General features: G+C 26.8%; 2 protein-coding genes and 1 long non-coding RNA gene across 3 annotated transcripts; 1 reads left to right on the top strand and 2 right to left on the bottom strand.

Moving 5' to 3' along the window:
* The first annotated feature begins 10,504 nt into the window (after positions 1–10,504).
* LOC132925750 (uncharacterized) lies at positions 10,505–13,417 on the top strand. Its single transcript, XM_060990116.1, has 8 exons — positions 10,505–10,830; positions 10,902–11,335; positions 11,457–11,588; positions 11,661–11,834; positions 11,971–12,138; positions 12,355–12,690; positions 12,771–13,111; positions 13,182–13,417. The coding sequence occupies exons 1-8, from the start codon at positions 10,738–10,740 to the stop codon at positions 13,337–13,339; spliced, it is 1,836 nt and encodes a 611-aa protein (XP_060846099.1). The 5' UTR covers positions 10,505–10,737; the 3' UTR covers positions 13,340–13,417.
* Positions 13,418–13,807: 390 nt separating this feature from the next.
* Positions 13,808–17,432, bottom strand: LOC132927852 (uncharacterized). Its single transcript, XM_060992440.1, has 2 exons — positions 14,826–17,432; positions 13,808–14,437 (listed from the first exon to the last, which is right to left on the bottom strand). Exons 1-2 carry the CDS (start codon positions 16,816–16,818, stop codon positions 14,295–14,297), a joined length of 2,136 nt encoding a protein of 711 aa, XP_060848423.1. The 5' UTR covers positions 16,819–17,432; the 3' UTR covers positions 13,808–14,294.
* Positions 17,433–18,381: 949 nt separating this feature from the next.
* Positions 18,382–19,437, bottom strand: LOC132926735 (uncharacterized). The gene is made up of 2 exons (XR_009661515.1): positions 18,679–19,437; positions 18,382–18,512 (listed from the first exon to the last, which is right to left on the bottom strand). It is a non-coding gene; the product is annotated as an uncharacterized LOC132926735 (long non-coding RNA).
* Between the last annotated feature and the right edge of the window lie 419 nt (positions 19,438–19,856).

Raw genomic sequence — 19,856 nt, forward strand, 5'->3', positions numbered from 1 at the left:
TTTTCTTAAAATGCGATAAAAAAAATTTGGCTATCCAAAAAAATCTTTAAAATTTAATACAAGGTTTATTATAATAAACCTATAAAAAATACCTATATAACCTAAATAAAAAAATCAAAAATCGTTAGTCACAATTTTTGTTTATAAGCATTTAAAGTTCAAATGTTTACAAAATCACGAAAATTTGCAAAGAATTTTGAAGTTGAAAATTCATAAAATTTTTGTGATTTATAGGTTCAAAATCCAATACTAAGTAATCCATATGTTTTCCTTCAAGTGACTGTAAAAAAAAATTCCATTGTCAATATAGAAAACATTTTATGGGCGTATGAAATTTAATTTTTTACGAAATCGCGTAAAATAACGATATATTAAAATTTAAATATAGGTAATAATATAATATATCCAAATAATTATCATTGACTGACAAATCATCTCCGTTCAGAATCGTTTTTCGTATATAGTGATACCCGTCATTGCATTCAAATTTAACACATCCATTATAGTGACCAGTGACCTATTACTCTCCATCTCTATTATATAGCAGAGCGACCCACTTGCCCACTTTTAAGTTATTGATTTTAATAAAATAATATAAAAACCTATTCTTATTTTATATAATTTATTAATAAATTATTAATACCAGGTAATATAATCTAATATTATGCGTACTATATTATTAAGTATCATTATTGTAAACAATTACAAAAATAAATATTTGGCGTTAGTGCAGTTTCTTTTTAGGCGTTGAATCAGGTGTCCTGAAATTTGTTTAGAGGCGAAGCTATTGACAATTATTGGGTTTTAGTGATTCCTGATCCCTTTGTATAAGTATGAGTGATAAGTGTAGTTAACGTAAATTACAGTAAGTTTATATTTTATTACTTTATTAGGTATTATAATATACATAAAATAAATTTATAAAATATGATATATATTCTAGATGCGTGTGTCATCTTACATCCATTCTGTATTATCTCAGAGTCCCACCAATCATGGGTATAATTTATTATGTTTGATTACTTAACAAAATATATCATAATAATCATTTGGTCTGCTTCATAATCGTGTGCTGGATGAGTCTCGTTTCATTGCTTAAATCGTTTATTGTTACCTATCAGATAATCGGTTAAGTACCTATATTAACATTTTATTTCAATATAATATTATATTAAGTTTTACCAAGTGTCTTGTCTTAGCTAATATTACTAACATCAAAATTTTTTGTATTTCAAATCAAAGTATTCAAAATATTGTCTTTCTATATTTAATATTATATTATATCAGCCATATTCAACTTGTGGCCCACCAATTGTTTTTATATGATCCAAAAAGAACTCATTAAATTGATGCGAAAATGTAAATTTCAACAAAAAAATGAATCAATACCAAGTCTCATTAATTTAAAATAAATATTTAATTGTTTTATAATAAATTGTCAAATGTTATAATATATAAAATAAATGTATTTTTAATTGTTTTTTAATCTCCCCTTACGTTTATTTCAATTTGCGGCCTGTGTAATATTTTAAAATATTTTATGTGGCCCAAACTAAAATAATGGTTGAGTATGCCTGTTTTTATAAATGATTCTCGTTGAAAATAGTCTAAAATTTATACCTATATATACGTGACTGTAATACGAAATTCTTTATTTTTGACTTTATATACTTTATATATCACAAAAAGAAAATAAATCAATTCTTAGCGCACTGGCGTCAAACAATATTGAGATAGGTGTTTCAATTTTTTAAATTCCGAATTGCGACTGTCAATGACGACTATGCAGGAGGAACATTTACTGAAACATCTACACAATGAATGTCAAAATCAATGTATCAATGTGTTTCGTTTATAATAAATGATAAATGGAGATGCATGAACCGATATTAAATAATGTAAACATAGTTTTGTCGTCTGGCCACCGTCCAGGTGTACAATTGGATGTGCAGTAGGTACTAACAAAAGTAATGTTCATTTATTTTTATGATAATACAAACACAACAATAAGGTGAATTACAATTGCCTACGGGTATAATATATTATTTGGCAGTATCTATCAAAAAAAAAAAAACAAATAAAAACAGGACGATAAGATTTATATTTCTATAGTAATATATGGTTCTTTATAGACCACCAATTCGACGTGTCTGGACGAGGGGGACATGAACAAAATATGTATAAATAAAAATATAATTAAGTTTATATTATTATTACTATATTATTTACATATAACTAGCGATAGTATTTATCGAGAGGACAGTTTTGTTGCTTAATAACTAAAACACGATGGTTATAATTCATATTCTCCTGTATTAGTATTAAGTAATATTAGTCATCGGCACGGCCATGTTCATACCATCGTTTTTACTTAAATAGTTACACAAATACACAGTTTACTTGAATTTCGTATAGGTACGATCGTATCAACAAAGTACCAAGCCCATTATTGTTATACCGGTATCTACTGTTGTTGCCTTTCTCAGTCAATAACAAGTAACAACACCGTGTTTGACGATATCAAAACATCCCATAATGCCTACAATATAAAGATTCTTAGTCCTAAAGCTATAACTAAGGCGATATGATGCGGCGCGTCATTAATCATTACCACTTACCACATAAGTTACTCAGGCAAATTATAATGTCATTATTAACTATAATAAGGTGTCTCAAAAAGAACGCCGAATTTGAAATTGCTATAGATAAAATTTATTTATGTAAAAATAACAAAAAAAACATATAATTTTCTTCAGAAAAGGTTGAGGTTTAAACATGAAAAATAATATCGGCTAATATGTGATCGGGTGATGAAGAATTTCATGGACCCATTAATCGTGTGTGAGGCTAGTGCATATGCTCGATATTATTCATCATGATTAAACCTCAACCTCTTCTGAAGAAAATGATGTGCTTTTTTTTACTTTTACATAAATAAACTTGATCTTGTCCAGCGTTCTTTTTAAGACACCCTATTTTTACTGTATTTACTAATTCACACGGACAGCTGATAATTAATTAATTAATTTAACTATCTTGTACTTGTAAACCTACTTGTCATGCAGACTGACTTGTTCACAGCTTTTGGTTTCCTTGCGCAATACATATACGCGTTCAGAATCAACTGAAAGAGTGGGAGAGAGTGCCCATAAGGCCCTGTGCTTTATTTTACGACAATTACACAAACACAAACAAAAACAAAATATAATTTTATCTTTGAGCAACAATATTTTAAAATTTATAAATGTTTTGCTTTTATATAACTGTGTTATAAACTTATAACTATTAGTTATTCAATATTACATCCATAATTAAACAATATTTTTAAAATAAATTCAATAATGTATGAACATTTTAAAAATATATACTTAGTAAAAAAGTGTTTATTATTCTTTTACATAGATAGAATTGTACAAAGATTAATACAGAAAAAAAATAATTTTATAGGATTACAGATAATATATATAATTATTATAACAAACCTAGTTTCTTAACATATAAATTATATTGTAATAGGGTTGTAACTAATAATATATATATAAAAAAATAAGTATATATATATATTCAAATTAAATGTGTTTGAATATTTATTAATAATTAATATTTATGTATAGAGTTCTCTAACAAATTGATGTCAATCACAATTGAGTTTTGAGGAACTTATCAATTTCATAAACAAATTTATAATTACTTCAATAGGAAAATGCTTGGGTTTAATAACATTCAGAAAACATAATTATATTTAATAGCAATTAACAGTTACAAAATATGCAGGGTAATTGCCATAAATTCTACTGAAATAAATTATAAAACCAATAAATTATTTTTTAAATATCATGTATTAAGCTAGACACAAATATCACTATGAACATTATTTTATGATTTTAATATTATATCATGATACATAACAAACACTTATTCATTTACATGTTTGATTATTTACATCATCACATCTCACAGATGTAAAACGACCTGGTTGAGTGATATCATAAATGAGATGTTTAAAAATTAAGTCTATTGGACTTGGCAAATAACTTCTATTGGGTGTTTATTTAGATCACTTAATAGTATCAAAACTATATTATACCCAACTCATTTATATGTTAAATTTAACTCCTATATTCTCAGACTTCTCAGAAAAATGAAACTATTTTATTATTAGGATTTTACATTGTATTTATCAATTACTCCCAAAAAAAAGTCATCTTGGTGCTTACCAATTTTTTCAACCCATACAATTTCATTGTTAATTGTTGTCTAAAATAAAATATTTATCATGAATGTCACTTCAGCGGACAACAATTTTTTCAAGAATTACTTGTTTATTTAAAGTTACTAAAGGGTTTTTATGATGAAGTGGATCAGTCTTTTTATTTTTTTAGTATTAGTATAGGTTAATTTAAGCAGTTTTAATTTGGATCTTTTGAAATTTAATAACTCTATTATATACATCCTAAAGTGGGCACCTAGCACATTTTTTTACAGTTTTTTTTTATTTGTAAACAGTTTTCATATTTAAATGCAATACAATTATCAGGAAGAATTAGTGAGCCAAATGAACTAATCAATATATATTATATGTGACATATTCATAAACGTATATAGAATATTGAGAAGCAAATGACATGAGTAAATTTTTTGATATCAGATTATGTGATATACGATATACAAATCATTATTTATCAAAATTTTTATAGCATAACTTTATAACATAAAATGTTGAAAAAATTGTTTTGGTAATCTTCCTTTTAATACAATTAAAGATATACACAAAAGACAAGACCTAAATTCTATAGCCTTGAAAAATTCTAATTCATCCAAACTTTGTGGTTATCTATTGATTCTGAAGAGAAGTATAGTTTTATGTCAATAAGTTGTGAAAAAATTTCAAACACTATTTTAATACTTTTAAACTTTATAAGTTTTTTATCCGAAAAATAAGTAATCGTTTCATGATTCCAAGACAGATGTTATGTTTTATGCATATAGTCTAGAACAGCAGTTAATACTAAAGTGATTGAAAAGTTTTTTAAAGGGCTAGGTCCTTTATAGTAATCTTCATCTTTTTTTGACCGATAAGATGAACGGAGAAGAGATTCCTAAAAATAACATATAATCTTAAATGAATGAACCTTCTTCAATACAAGAATTGTACCTATGGTAGGGCGTTAAAGGATTGAATATTTATAATAAATGACTTTGCTGGAGTATCACAAATTATTTGGCTTATATTAGATAACCTATGTCCTATAGTATAATATACTATAGATAGTATATTCCATTGGAAATACAATTTTTCATATTTCAAAGATACCTCGTTACTAAAAACTTTTTGTAAGATATTTTTAATAAAATTCTTGACATAAGTACTTCCTATTCTAGTAATACATTTGTCTACAAAATTATAATATGTCTTGAATAGAATTTTATTTAAAATGGTACATGCATTAGTGATTTATAATACATTAAGTAACAGAAACAAACATATTTTTTATTGTTTGCTCTAGAGTCTAGAGTCTAGACCAGTGTTTCCTTACTGGTGTTCCGAGGAACCTAAAGGTTCCGTCAGCCATTGTCAAGGGTTTCGTGAGAAATTTGAGAAAATATAAATTAATTAATAATATTTTTGATTTGAATTATGATTCTAACATAAAATAGCTCCAACAATTATATGGGGGTTCCATAAAACGTTCAAGCACCTGTAAAGGTTCCGTGAGTAAAAAAAGTTGGGAAACACTGGTCTAGACAATCCATTCTTCCATCAAGTAATTTTAAATACCTATGCATTTATTTCAATACCTTGTTCATAAATATGATTCAATATATTTGTTTGATCAGCATTTGAAATAAAAAAAATAATATATTTTTAAATATGGTTCATGTACATTTTTAATTTAAATATAACAGTTTTGTATTTTTTAAGCACATAAATGTTTTGTTAGATATTTTAAACTGTCATCCCTAAAATGTGAAATAAGTAAAAAAATCTTATTGAAAGTTATCTCACCACGATTGACAGCAAAATCATTATTATTGAGTAAAGCTGGGGCTGCTAAACATTTGAATAGTGGGTCCCTGAGATATGTTTGAACTTTGTTCAGTTTATATAACATTTCTTGATTGCTATCTGATGAGGTAGCAGTTGAAGTTTTTGCTTTACATGTTTTTTTCTATTTTTTTTTAAAGTGGTTATTATAACTTGTGACTAAAAGTAAAAATGAAATTATTTAAGAAAAAAAAATATCATGTGCTATAATATACCAAACAATACCCAATATGTCTCTATAATGTACAGTGTAAGTAATAAAGTAGGTTTTTAAATTGAAATTTTAAATAAAAGAAATATTATTTTGAAAATGTATAAAAATTATGAATATTAAACTTTAAAATGTACAATTTATCGCTAAGCTATATGAATAGATAGGTATTGCAATTACTAGAAGACATGGGTCATGGATCCCAATGAATTTGATTTATCAACATTGTAATTATAAGATTTCTCTTGAATAACAGTTCATAAATTAGCTACTGAACTTTTTATTTCATTAGGTATGTTTTTTGATTACGTAAATTGGTTGATCATCATCATAATTATTGCTGCGTACAAATACAAATTTTGGTTAAATAATAAATAAACTACAAGAAATATTGCTACATTGCTACAAACATGTTAAAAATTCCAACTTTTAATTCATAATAACTACATAATATTATTGAGCTATTATATTCATTACAATAATCCAACTTCATGTAAAATAGTTCTTATAAGTGTATAAAACGATTATTTAAAAATGTGATTTTTTTTTTTAATATAATTTATAATTATATATCAATAACATATATATTTGATTCTACACACTTATTTGTTTTATTAATTTTAAATGTGTTTATTTTAATATTAAGACGTATACTTTTAACTATCTACCTTAATAATTGTATTTTGTATTATCGTATTATGTATTTGTTTACTAAAAGTTATACAAATAAAAAAATATAAATTTAGTAATTATTCATATTTTAGTTAAATGAGTTGATAGTTATTGAAATTTATTATGTTCTTACCACTATTACTAATATTATCAATATTTCCAAAAAGTTGTTATTTTGATGAAAAATTGTTAAGCTTAGCTCTTATACAACTACGACCCAATTCAGAAGCTGACAGGAATATTTTTCTTTCCTTTTTAGTAGCTTAATCATTATTATCTATACATAGTTAAAATGTTATTTTTTATTAATTGTATTTGGCTCAAATAATAATTGCATTAATATTGCATTATACTATTTAAATGGGTATATATTTTTTTATTTATTAACTAAGTTAGTACCACAGATTATGATAGAAACACCAGTGACACACATTTTTTTATTTTAAATAAAAAAATTAGGTATAGAAATATTATATGATAATTATTACTCTATCCAAACATTCCAAACACATACTGAAAATAATTTAATTTTATAGGTATATGGGTATAAAAAATTCTACTTCACTTCACAAAATATTGTGAAATTGTGTAAAAAAAAAATTTATTTGTACATACTTAAATAAAGAAAGATATAATTCTTATGATAATATGATATGGTTACATTTTTTGAAGTATATGACATCTGTATTACAAAAAAAAAAACAATATTAGACTAATAAGTGGTTGTGATATATTACCTACCTATACACGTTATGTATTTTAATAGCAAAATAGAAACAAGGTAAAATCCTTTAAACCTAATATTGTACATACCAATTTTGAAAACAAATAGGCGCTTTAGGATATTTTATTACAAGAGAATATTTTACCAAACCCTTATTATTTCGACTAATTCACTATACATGACCTAAGTTACTGTTTACATTATATTTAAACTTCATTATGTATACATATCAAAACACAAGTCGTCCACTTTAAACGAGTTACGAGCATTTTAAAGTCATAATATTTTACATAACAATAACTTGCTTAAAAATTAAGATATCAATAAAAGCCTATGAGTTGTGCCCTAGACAATATTATTACCTTTAAGTTTGATGATAGGTAAAGTGACTCTAATATTAAAACTAACAGCATAAAATTGAATCTGCTCAACACAAATTTGCCATGTCTTACGTTCGTAACACAAAGACAATACATGCGGGTATGACATCCTCTTAACATGACTGTAGCTTCTTGAGCAAATATACTATTTTATCTTGTCGACTAATCAAATTATTAGGAATTACTAAATAAGTATTTTTTTCTTTGAAGTAACTCACATACCACTAAAATTAATTAATACAAACAAGACCAAATAATGGTATACAAATTGTAATAAATAAGTAAGTAAAATATTATTGGTAATAACTGTTGAGGTAATAAGTAACATAAAGTGAAATTTGGTAGTAAATAACATTTTTCATTAGTTCATTACTATTTGTCAATTACAATACTAAATAACTAAATTTAGGCATGGCTATTTATATTAGGTAGGTACTTTGATACCGTAATAACTATTATTGGTTGTAATTTATAATATTATTTGCTCAGTACTTGCTGTTCTTTGCGAAGTGTCCTAGTGTCTATTGTTTGTGCACTCCAGTTTTATTTTAATCCTGTGTAGAATTTTCCTATCTTTATTTATAAGTAAGTTAAGTGCTTCGCCACCTTCCGGAACACGATCGAAAAAATTAAAAACCACGAGAAAATCCAAGTTAACTCGTAGTACGGCGGTCGCACGAAAAATAGTCACCCGGATCTTTGGATGCTGATTACTCTATAACTGAGACCTCTGTGCACTCCAGATTTATTTACATTCTGTGTAGAATTTTCCTATCTTTATTTATATGTACGTTAAGTGCTTCACCACCTTCCGGAACACGATCGAGAAAGTTAAAAACCATGAGAGAATCCAAGTTAACTCTTAAAAATAGTCACCTGAGACTATAGTGTTATTACTATGGGCTTTTGAAGTATAATGATTGTCGTTGCGCTATCTTGTGGTTGAATTATATTGCATTCTTGTAGTTCGCCTTGAATACATTGAAAAGCAACCGAGTATACGATGTTTCTTATCACTAGCCGTCTGAAAAATAGTCACCTAACTTTAGTCACCCACTTTCACACACGTATTTTGTCATGTTACTACAAGGCTTATAGATTATACAGGTTGCCTCATAGTCGTGTAAACACTGAAAAATCCCCGCAGCACCTATCGTGACCGTGACGTCACCCGTCGTACAGATTTTTAGGCGGCGCATTGTTTTGCATGGCGATCTATATTATTTTTTGTTTTTTTGTATTTTTTTAATAGTTTTTTTCACTATATTATTATGATATATTAGTATGTCGTCATTGTATACTAGTATGACGAAGGTTTAAAACTTATTTGAATGATTAAAAATTGTGCATTTATTGTTATAACCCCGAAATCTTCGTCATTTGTAAGTATTACACCTTCCACCTTCTTATAATATGTATCAAAATATAGTATTTACTATATATTTTTTTTGCAGATTGTAGAAACTTAAATAAAATGAAGTTTACAGATATAGTTAAAGGTATAATTTATAATTGTACAAAAATATAAAATAAATAATGATTAAATAAATAAAAATAAAAATTATGACTACAATTAAGTCATCAGTTTTTTCAATTTTTGAAGTTATAATCTATAAACCTTGTCCTTGATGTTACTAACCACCTTATTATCAGTTTATACACATATCAAACATTATCACTGTCTAAAATCATTTATTATCATTATTTTTTTTTAAATTAATTTTATCACGTCTTGCGCAATTAGGGTTTTTATTTCGAAATCAATTTTCACCTCTTAAAAAGTAATAATCATAGGCGTGCGCAGACCTGAATTTCAGACAATTTTTTCGGGCCCTTTTCTTAATTTGGGACCTCTCTTAACAAGACATGTGCATATTTTAATAAATTATAATGCCTGAATAAACATTACTTAAATTATATCACATATTAATCAGTAGTATTACTAGTACCAAGTTATATAATATTTCATTAGAGAGTTGGATCTAAAATCTATTTTCAAGATAATTGCAATATATTTTATTTATTATTTTTACTTTTGTAGTCAATAATATCTAGCTGTTATAATCATAATAAGTTTTGTCACGCAAATTTAAAATAGTTTAAGTTGTATTATTTTTTTTATCCCAAAACATAATTTTTATTATTTAATATATTTAATATATACGTTATATTATAGCAATAGTCCAATCAATTATTTCATCTCATGACTGATCACATTCTGGAGTGTCACTTACTTGCGACATGTAAACCTTTTAATTACCACTTTAAACATTAAACAGCCTTTTAAAATTCATCCTGAACGAGCCAAGACTCTATCATTCATATGCTTTATATTCTGAGTTTATTAATGTATTTACTATTAATAAAATATAATACAGGAATCTTTTACTTACAATGTAATTAATTTTAAATATATTTAAATGTGCTTTATGCAATAAAATTGACATTATATCTAACGAGCCTAAGACAACTGACATTTCGTTATCTATTAACACGGCTATTGTAATGGCAACCATAAACTCAGGACAAGGATTTGCTCAATTAGATACCATGGCAGCTTTTTTAAATATGCCAAGTATGTCAAATATGACTTACCAAAAGCTTCACTTAGATGTATCAAATCACACCAATGATACGGCTATAGAAGCAATGATACTAGCGGGAAATGAGGAAGCTGAAATTGCTAAAAAAGAAGGTAATGTAAATGAAAATGGGGGTACCACTTATAACTGTGATTGCCGACGGTGCTTGGTCGAAAAGATCATACAAAAGTGGTTATAATGCACTGTCTGGTGTAGTAAGTATTTTATTTTGTATATTTATTTTATTTTTTCGCTATCACTATTGTATTTTTTACTATCACAACAGGCGTCAATTATAGGTTATAATACAAAGAAAGTACTATATATGGGGGTGCGTAATAAATATTGTTCGATCTGTGATAAAGCAAAATTAAACGGAAATACCGCTTCAGCTCACGTGTGCTTCAAAAATTGGGATGGTACTTCCACAGCAATGGAAGCTGATATTATTGTGGAAGGATTTCGGCAAAGCATTCCAATGCATAATATTATATATAATAAGCTTATAGGAGATGGTGACTCAAGTGTAACTAAAAAATTATTTCTGGCTAAACCATATGGACGCGATATTTTTGTTAAAAAAATTGAATGTATGAATCACATTCTCAGAAATTATCTGAATCGAATCGTTGATTTGTCCGTCCATCGAAAAAGTTCTTCTGGAACAATTGTACCTGGATTTCTTAGGAAAGTTTTAAAAGATAAACGACTAAAATTACGGTATGTGTATATGCATAATTCATATGTAAATTATATAATATTAATACTGTAAGCCTGCAATTTAGATTGGTTTGTTAAAAATTATTAGAAAAAAATCATAAATATATATATTTTAAAATAGGTGTGCAATAACCAAGGCAATAGTTTTTCGAAAAAATATGACGTTGCATCATAATGAAAAAGTTGAACTTTTAAAACAAGATATATTGAACAGCCCATACCATGTATTCGGAGATCATTCTAATTGTGCCAAGTATAAAAATTTTAAATGATTATTTTTTTTTACCTGCAATCGTTTAAAATTATGTATTTATATTTTATATAGTTACTTTTGTAATGGTCCTAAAGAAAGTGAGGTAAATTTAGTCCCTCAAATGGAAAATTGTGGACTGTTCAAAGATATTTTAGGAGCTAGAAATATTGTCGCTCATCATGCTCAAAGCCTAATATACAACGTAAACAATAATGCAGTTGAAGGCTTTAATAGTGTTGTTGCCAAGTATATGTAGGTGGAAAAAGAGTCAATTTTTCTTCTAGAGGTAAGTAATAACAGATACTTATAAAACTAAAAATTATATTTTCGTATTATATGTTTGACATATTATGTATAATTAACACTTTTTAGGTTCATATAGTGCACGATGTAATACAGCGGTAACATCGTTTAATTGTGGACCAAAATATATTAGTAATTTACATAAACAAATTACGAATACTAGCCCTGGATTATTTACAAAACAATATATAAAAAGAGCAGAAAGATCAAAATTAAAACTAAAATGTAGACGTTTAAATTTCGAAAGGTATTATATAATAATTTAAATTTGGTTATATTAAACATATGGGGAGGCTAAATCTATATATAACTAGTTCTTATATAGCTTATATTATATAGGTAATCTTAGTCTTAGATTTGTAAATTGTTATATTATAAACCTAATAATATAATATGCTTAAAAACAAATAATATAATATATTATATATTCAACTAATTTTTTTTTTCAATTATAAATTATAAGAACGTTTCCAAAGAGAACAAAAATTATTGACGGACCAGATGAAAATTATGGAGCTGTAAATGAATTAGAGTGTATAATAACTGATATGCCACATGACAAATATTTAAAAGAGAAAAAAATATTTTTAAATAATTTAAAGCTAACTATAAAAGAAACAGAAGAAGTGGAAAGAAAAACTGTAGGACAGCAAAATAATAATGAATGGCAAAAGTATAGGAAATCACGTCTCACAGCTTCAAATTTTGGCAAAGTGTGTAAGCTTAGAGCAAGCACTTCTCGGGCAAACACCGTCAAAAACATACTCTATGATATTTTCCAAGGAAACTCTGCAACTCGGTTTGTATTATAGTAATCAAGCATACTGCATAAGTACACTAAAATCTAAATAGTTAAATGTTATTTTATTCATACTATAGGTACGGCATTGAAAATGAACCAATGGCCAGAAGAGATTTTGAAAAAAAATTTGATGTTAAAATTGAACCAGCAGGGTTATTTATACACACAAAACTTAATTATTTAGCCGCAAGCCCTGATGGACTAATAGGCAAAGATGCAGTAATCGAAATTAAGTGTCCTCAAAGTATAAAGGAGTATTCACCGGAAGAAGCTGTAAATAACAAAAAATTAAAATATATGATTTATAATAATGAAAAACTAATATTAAAAAAAAATAATTGTTACTATTTCCAAGTACAAGGACAACTTAATATTACAAAACGAAAATGGTGCTATTTTGTAGTGTGGACGCCCAAAGGTAACTTATACTTTTTACTTCATTTTTTATTTCAAATCAATATAATCTAATATTTTATATTTTTTTATAGGTTTTGTAGTTGATAAAATATTAAGAGACGAGGAATTTTGGAAAAATAATATTGAACCACAGTGCACAACATTTTATATGGAATCTTTAGTCCCAGAAATTATAGACTCGAGATTTGATCGAGGATTACCTATAAGATCTGGTTTACCGGAACCATAATATTTGTATATATATTTTTTAATATATTCTCTAAATTAATACATACAACGTGTATTATTATAATATATAATCCTTTATATCTACCTAAAATAAATATAACTCTTGTTTTTATAACAAATAAATTTTTAAATTATTAAAAATTAAATTGTGAAGATTTTTGCAGTAAAGCTAAAAAGACGTGTGTAGAGTGGACATCGAACAATAATAATATAGAATGTAGAAGACAGCGTATGCGGGTATTTACGTAATTATTATAGCCGTGTATTACTATACAGTGTTGTTATAGTTATTTGACAATTAGCAGATAAGATGTAGAGTGGGTAGTACCTGGTGTAGGGCAGAGACCCGTACACATACTAATAATCATTTACTACGCACACAGTCACAAATGATTCACGCACGCACTTTAAATATTGCCTATATCTAACTCCTTAAATATACACCATCACCGATCCCCTTAAGGCGGCTCTTAGTGACTATTATTTAAGGGGAAAAATTTAGGCAATTTCTTATTTAATCGTCGCCACTCGTGATCTTTGTGTTAGTCGTAAATGATTATTAGTGTGAGTGTGGTTCTATATATGTACCACCACTTCCGCTCCATTGATCAGGTAGTTCGGACATTCCGATTGCGTCGCGTACTTGCGAGTTGCGTGTCTTATCGTTATCGTAAAACCATTGTTGGGATTTTACAATTATAATTTATCAGATAATGAATTATGATTAATTATGACAATACACAAGTAAACAACCTGGATTTAATTTTATTACATATAGTATAGGAAATAGGTCAAATAGGAATATGTATATACTATATAGAACATATTAAACAGGTTTGTACATTTATTTAAAATCACTTACTTTTTTGTCATGGATATAAATACAGAATATATAACACATAATAATAATACTGTAGTCGTTGTTGTATGTAAAATTATTAAAAAATAGGTAATAACTAATCTCTGATAGGTAAACCACGATGAAAACGGGAGTCTAATATTTCAAGTAACAAATGGTCATGATAAAATGAAATTAATTGTTGCTGCATTCGTTGTTCAAAAAAAGCATCATCTCGTAATATCTTTTGGTACAGCATGCCTGAAAATGTAAATGAGAATGATAAATTAAATATTTAGTAAGGAATGCAATATCGTATTTTTATAAAATTGGTTTCTCGTCGAAATGTGGCGGTAATAATGTAACTAATGTAAGAATTATGTGTAAATTGTAAATCAATAATTGTAGCTTGAAATTTTTTCATAGTTATTAGCTACTTCAGAATACCCAGTACAAAATATAATCATTCTTTTTATCGGAAATACCAATTGTTTTACCAAGTGTAATAAAGAATACCTAATACCAATAATTATTGTTTATTGTACACCATCTATATCGATAACATTAAATTAATATTAAAAAAATATAAATTCCACTTCCACAATATTTTGACGAGATACCTATAAAATTATATACATAATTTACATACCTTTGGATGACCACAAGACGAAATAACAGTAAGATCTTTGTGTTACATATAGTTGTCCTTGTATTTGATAGTAGTAATTATCATTTGTTTTTAAATTTAATTTTCCATCGATGAGTGTCGCAAATTTCAATTTTCCACATTGAATAGCATCTTCGGGTGTAAGATCTTTTATAGTGTATGGACATTTAATTTCTATGATACCATCGTCGTCGATTAACCCATCAGGACTTGCAGCCAAAAAATTATATGTTTTATCAACAAATAAACCAGCGGGTTTAATTTTTAAGTTGATCTCTTTTTCAAAAGAAATTCTTGCTATAGGTTCATTTTCAATACCATAGTTTGTAGATGAGTTACCGGAAAATGCATTATATAATATAGTTTTAACAGTGTTTTTTCTTGAAGTTGTTACTCGTAATTTACAAACCTTTCCAAAATTTGAGGCTGTCAATCGTATACTTCTCTCAGCTTTCCATAGGTCACTTTCCGACTGATTTTTTGTAGATTTTTCTAATATTTTAATTTCTTCATTGGTCTTTGATAAGCGCTCTAAAAATTGTAATTTTTTAATATTAAATTCCTTTGGTTCTATATCTAATATTTGAGATTCTTCTTGAATACATCCATAGTCTCTGTCCGGGCCAATATACGTTTTTTTACTAGGCTTGATATTTCCAAACAATTGTCGTCGTTTTAATTTAGTGTTATTTTTGTTTGAACGTTGTTCTATAAAACGCTTAGTAAATACACCTGGACTTGATTTTGTCATTTTTTTGTGTAATATACTTATATGTGATGGACCTGTATTTAAGGAAGTTAGAGCAATATGACACCGTGTTTGGTAAGACCCTTTTAAAGAAAAATTAATACGCTTTCCACCCACGTATTTGGCGACTACGCTATTATAATTTTCGACACAGTTATTATTAACATTGTGAATTAAACTTGAAGAATGGTGTGCCAACAAATTTCTTGCTGCTAAAATGTCATTCCAAAGACCGGATTTTTCCAAATCGGGCACTAAATTATTTTCACCGTCTTTTGGACCCATACAAAAATACTGGGCACAATGTGTATGGTGTCCAAATACATGGTAAGGTCCATTCAAAATATCTGATTTAAGTAATTTGACTTTTTCGATAATATTTTTTTTCATTTTACTACGAAATTTTATGGCTTCCGTAACAGCATATCGAAGACGGAGTAAATTATTTTTTAAAAAAGTTCTTTGAACACCTGGAACAATATTTCCATTTGTACACTTGCGTCGACTAGCTGTTTCACGAAGTCGGTTTATATAATTTCTGAGTAAATGATTTGTACACTCTATTTTTTTTACATTCAAATCCGGTCCATATGGTTTAGTTAAATTTAAGTTCTTTATCACGCTACTATCACCATCTCCGATTAACTTGTCATATATTAAGTTATGCATTGGAATACTCTCCTTGAATCCTTCCACTATTATACTTGATTCCATCGAAGTAGAGGTACTATCCCAATTCTTATAGCATATGTGAGACCTGGTTTGTTCATTCTGTTGGGAAGCTCGATGACAAATAATACAATATTTATTTTTTACGCCAACAAATAAACATTTTTTTGTATTCCATCCAAATATGGAAGCGACACCAGATAAAGCATTATAATTGCTTTTATATGATCTCTTGGACCACGCACCATCAGCAATTACGGTTATTAACGGACGACCTTGTTCATCTACGTCTCCGTTTTCAATTGCAATTTTCGATTCTTCTTGTCCAGCTTTTTTCATCTCTTCCAAACTTACATTAAATATATTTTGACTTACTTCCTCGTGAATATTTTGATAAGTGGGAAATGACATACAATACATATCAAGTATACCGCAAAATTCTTCCAATTGGGAATACCCTTGTCCCGTGTTTAATACGGCAGAGGTAACTGCTGTATTAATGTTGAATCCTTTTCGTTCAGGATCTTCCGAGTAAATATTTTCCAACGTACCACACATATTACATTTAAAAACAAATGTGCTAAAAAACCCATTTTTTTTTTCATTTATAATTGTTAAGTTAGAAAATGTACAGTCAAACTTGTGTTGAATACTTTGAATGGCCTTGAATAAGTACGCTATATCAACAATTCTTCTGCCTTGTAATATATATCTATTTCAAAAAAATATTATTATTATACGTCACGACGAGAATATTTCGCGCGTAGAGGCGAGTTAAAATTGTGAGTGTAATATCAAAAAATTATTTTAAATTTAAAATCAATTCAAAACTTAAGTATAATTTATATAATTTACAAAATAATGTTTATATTTTTTAGATTTTGTCAAAATTCTAACTTTAAACGACTAAAAAAATATATTGTGACTATAGATTTTTAATATTTTTAATTATCAGTATAAATAGCTCAAAAAAAGTACTTAGAATTTTGAGTTCTCTAAAAGTCTAAAGCACAAACTACTAACTACATACATTTTTTATACAAAACAACCCTCAAAGTTAAAATCGAAGCAAAAAAAAAATGTGTAGTTATTGAAATAAAAACTAAAAAATATTGAACTTATATATATTCTAATAAATATTAAATACTTACTCTTCTGCGTTTTTTTCTTGTTTATCAGATACTACTAATCTGTACGTAGAATGAAATATATTATTATTTATACGTGACATATCTGCGTCGTCCTTATTACTTCTAAATAATAATAGAAATATTAAAAAAAAAAGCTATGGTAGGAAAGTGGGTATCACTCTGTTCTATTATAGAAATGGAAAGAGCAGGTCACTATAATGGATGTGTTAAATTTGAATGCAAAGGCAGATATCATTGTACATAAAAAATGATTCTGAACGGAGATGATTTATCAGTCTAGGATAATTAGTAGGATATATGATATTATTACCTATATTTAAATTGTAATATTTCGTATTTTACGTGATTTCATAAAAAATTAAATTTCATAGGCTCATAAAATGTTTTCTATATTGACGTTATAATTTTTACAGTTATTTGAATAAAGGGTTTTTTAACCTTAGGTAAAAATTACAAAAATGTTATGAATTTTAAACTTCAAAATTCCTTGCAAGTTTTCGCGATTTTGACATATTTTGTAAACATTTGAAGTTTAAATATTTATAAACCAAAATTGTGACCAACGGTTTTTGATTTTTTTTACTATGATAAGTACAACGTATAATAAATCTTGTATTAAATTTTAAAAAATTTTTGGATTGCCAAATTTTTTTTATCGCATTTCAAAAAAAAAAATCGAAAACTTCAATTGCCTATAAATACTCGTAGCTTAAAAAAGTCAAAATATTTTAAAAATTTAACCGTAAATAGTTAACGCTAAAATTTCAAGTATTTACAATGATTCGTTTTTCCGTTATTTTTTTAGGGTTTTCCTGACACTTTTGAAAGCTACTTTTTCTCTTTTGTTTTGACCTTCTAAGTACCAATTAGATTCATTTTCCTTTTAAAGAAGATCTGTAGTCAAAAATTAAAGCAGTATCATACTACTCCAAAACGTGATGGTGACAGACACACACAAAAAAACACATCATATCATTGTAAAATCAATATATTCATATTAATAAATATAAAAGAATAATTACAAATTAGTAATTACCTGCTATCAGTTTCATCATGAGTTTGGTCATCATTTTCATTTGAAACATTAGAATGATCCAAAATCTATTACAAAAAATAATGAATAATATATTATATAATGGTATACCTATCAAGTGCGAACGCAGGAAACATTTCGAGGGGAGGGGAGTAAAAAAATTTATATAAATATTATACTATTCATTTGTAGGTCAGGTAATTTATATAAACAAAATAACTCGTAGATACCTACCTGAATATCGTTGTCCTCTAAAGTTTTAGAATTTTTAGACTGTAAATTTTTCAAATTGTGTCTTAATTTTTTCCGTGGTGCAGTCAATTTTGGACGCATCTTTTTACTATATCGCCAATCACTCATTTTTATAAACTTTTTATTATTTGCAAATGCATAAAATCAACACAAACTGCACTGATGGTAATAACTTACTAATAGCATTGATTTTAAATACTAGTATTTATAATAAATGCAATTACTTTATATAATATAAAATATAAAATTAGTATTTCGAAGAAATTCGAATCGATAACAATAGATTTCATATCGCCCGGATGTGGGCGAACGGAATGATTACGTTCCATAGCATACGTACGCGCATGCACAAGTCATCGTACGAATATTCGAAAAATATTTTTGTACATACACAACAATGAATAATTCTAATAAGCTGGCGAAAAATTAACATACTTCTAGTAATCCTATTTTAATTTTGAAAAATTATTTGAACTTATTACCCTCTACTCTATGTTTTGTAGGAAATAGATTTTGGATATTTTGGATAATTTACGTAGTACGGTTCTAAATAACTAAATTAATTTTTCAAAATTAACATGCACTTTAATGTGCTAACAAAACAAAAAAATAAAAAAGTATTTCCTACAAAACATAGAGAAGAAGGTAACAAGTTCAAAACTTTTTTCAAAATTAAAATTGGACTACTAGAAGTCTATTTATTTTTCGCCAGCTTATTGGTCTAAATGTATGAAAATTGTATTCGCTTAGAGCCGCCTTAATATAAACAATAAACATTTCTCATACTAAACTGAACCTAGATATTTTATTTTACCAGAAATAAAATGTATACTAACCTTAATTTTTATAATAATAATTCTGCACTAGGAAAACTAAGTCCAATAAAATTAATGTATCTAATTATGTAAAACATTAAATATTAACATTTAATTATTATTATAATTTATTTTATTATTATTATTTTATTTATATTAACATTTATTAATATTTATTATGTTTTTATTCCAAATTTATCTTATTTAAGAAATGTAATTAAGCTCAACTTTAAAAAAATTGGCATTTAATATTACAATACCTAACTTATTGTACACTGTCATATATTATAACTTATTATGTATATTATTCGTGAGTCTTTCCAAATATATCATTTTTTTTAATAA

The sequence above is a fragment of the Rhopalosiphum padi genome, chromosome 3 (assembly GCF_020882245.1).
Source record: "Rhopalosiphum padi isolate XX-2018 chromosome 3, ASM2088224v1, whole genome shotgun sequence".
Taxonomy (NCBI): domain Eukaryota; kingdom Metazoa; phylum Arthropoda; class Insecta; order Hemiptera; family Aphididae; genus Rhopalosiphum; species Rhopalosiphum padi.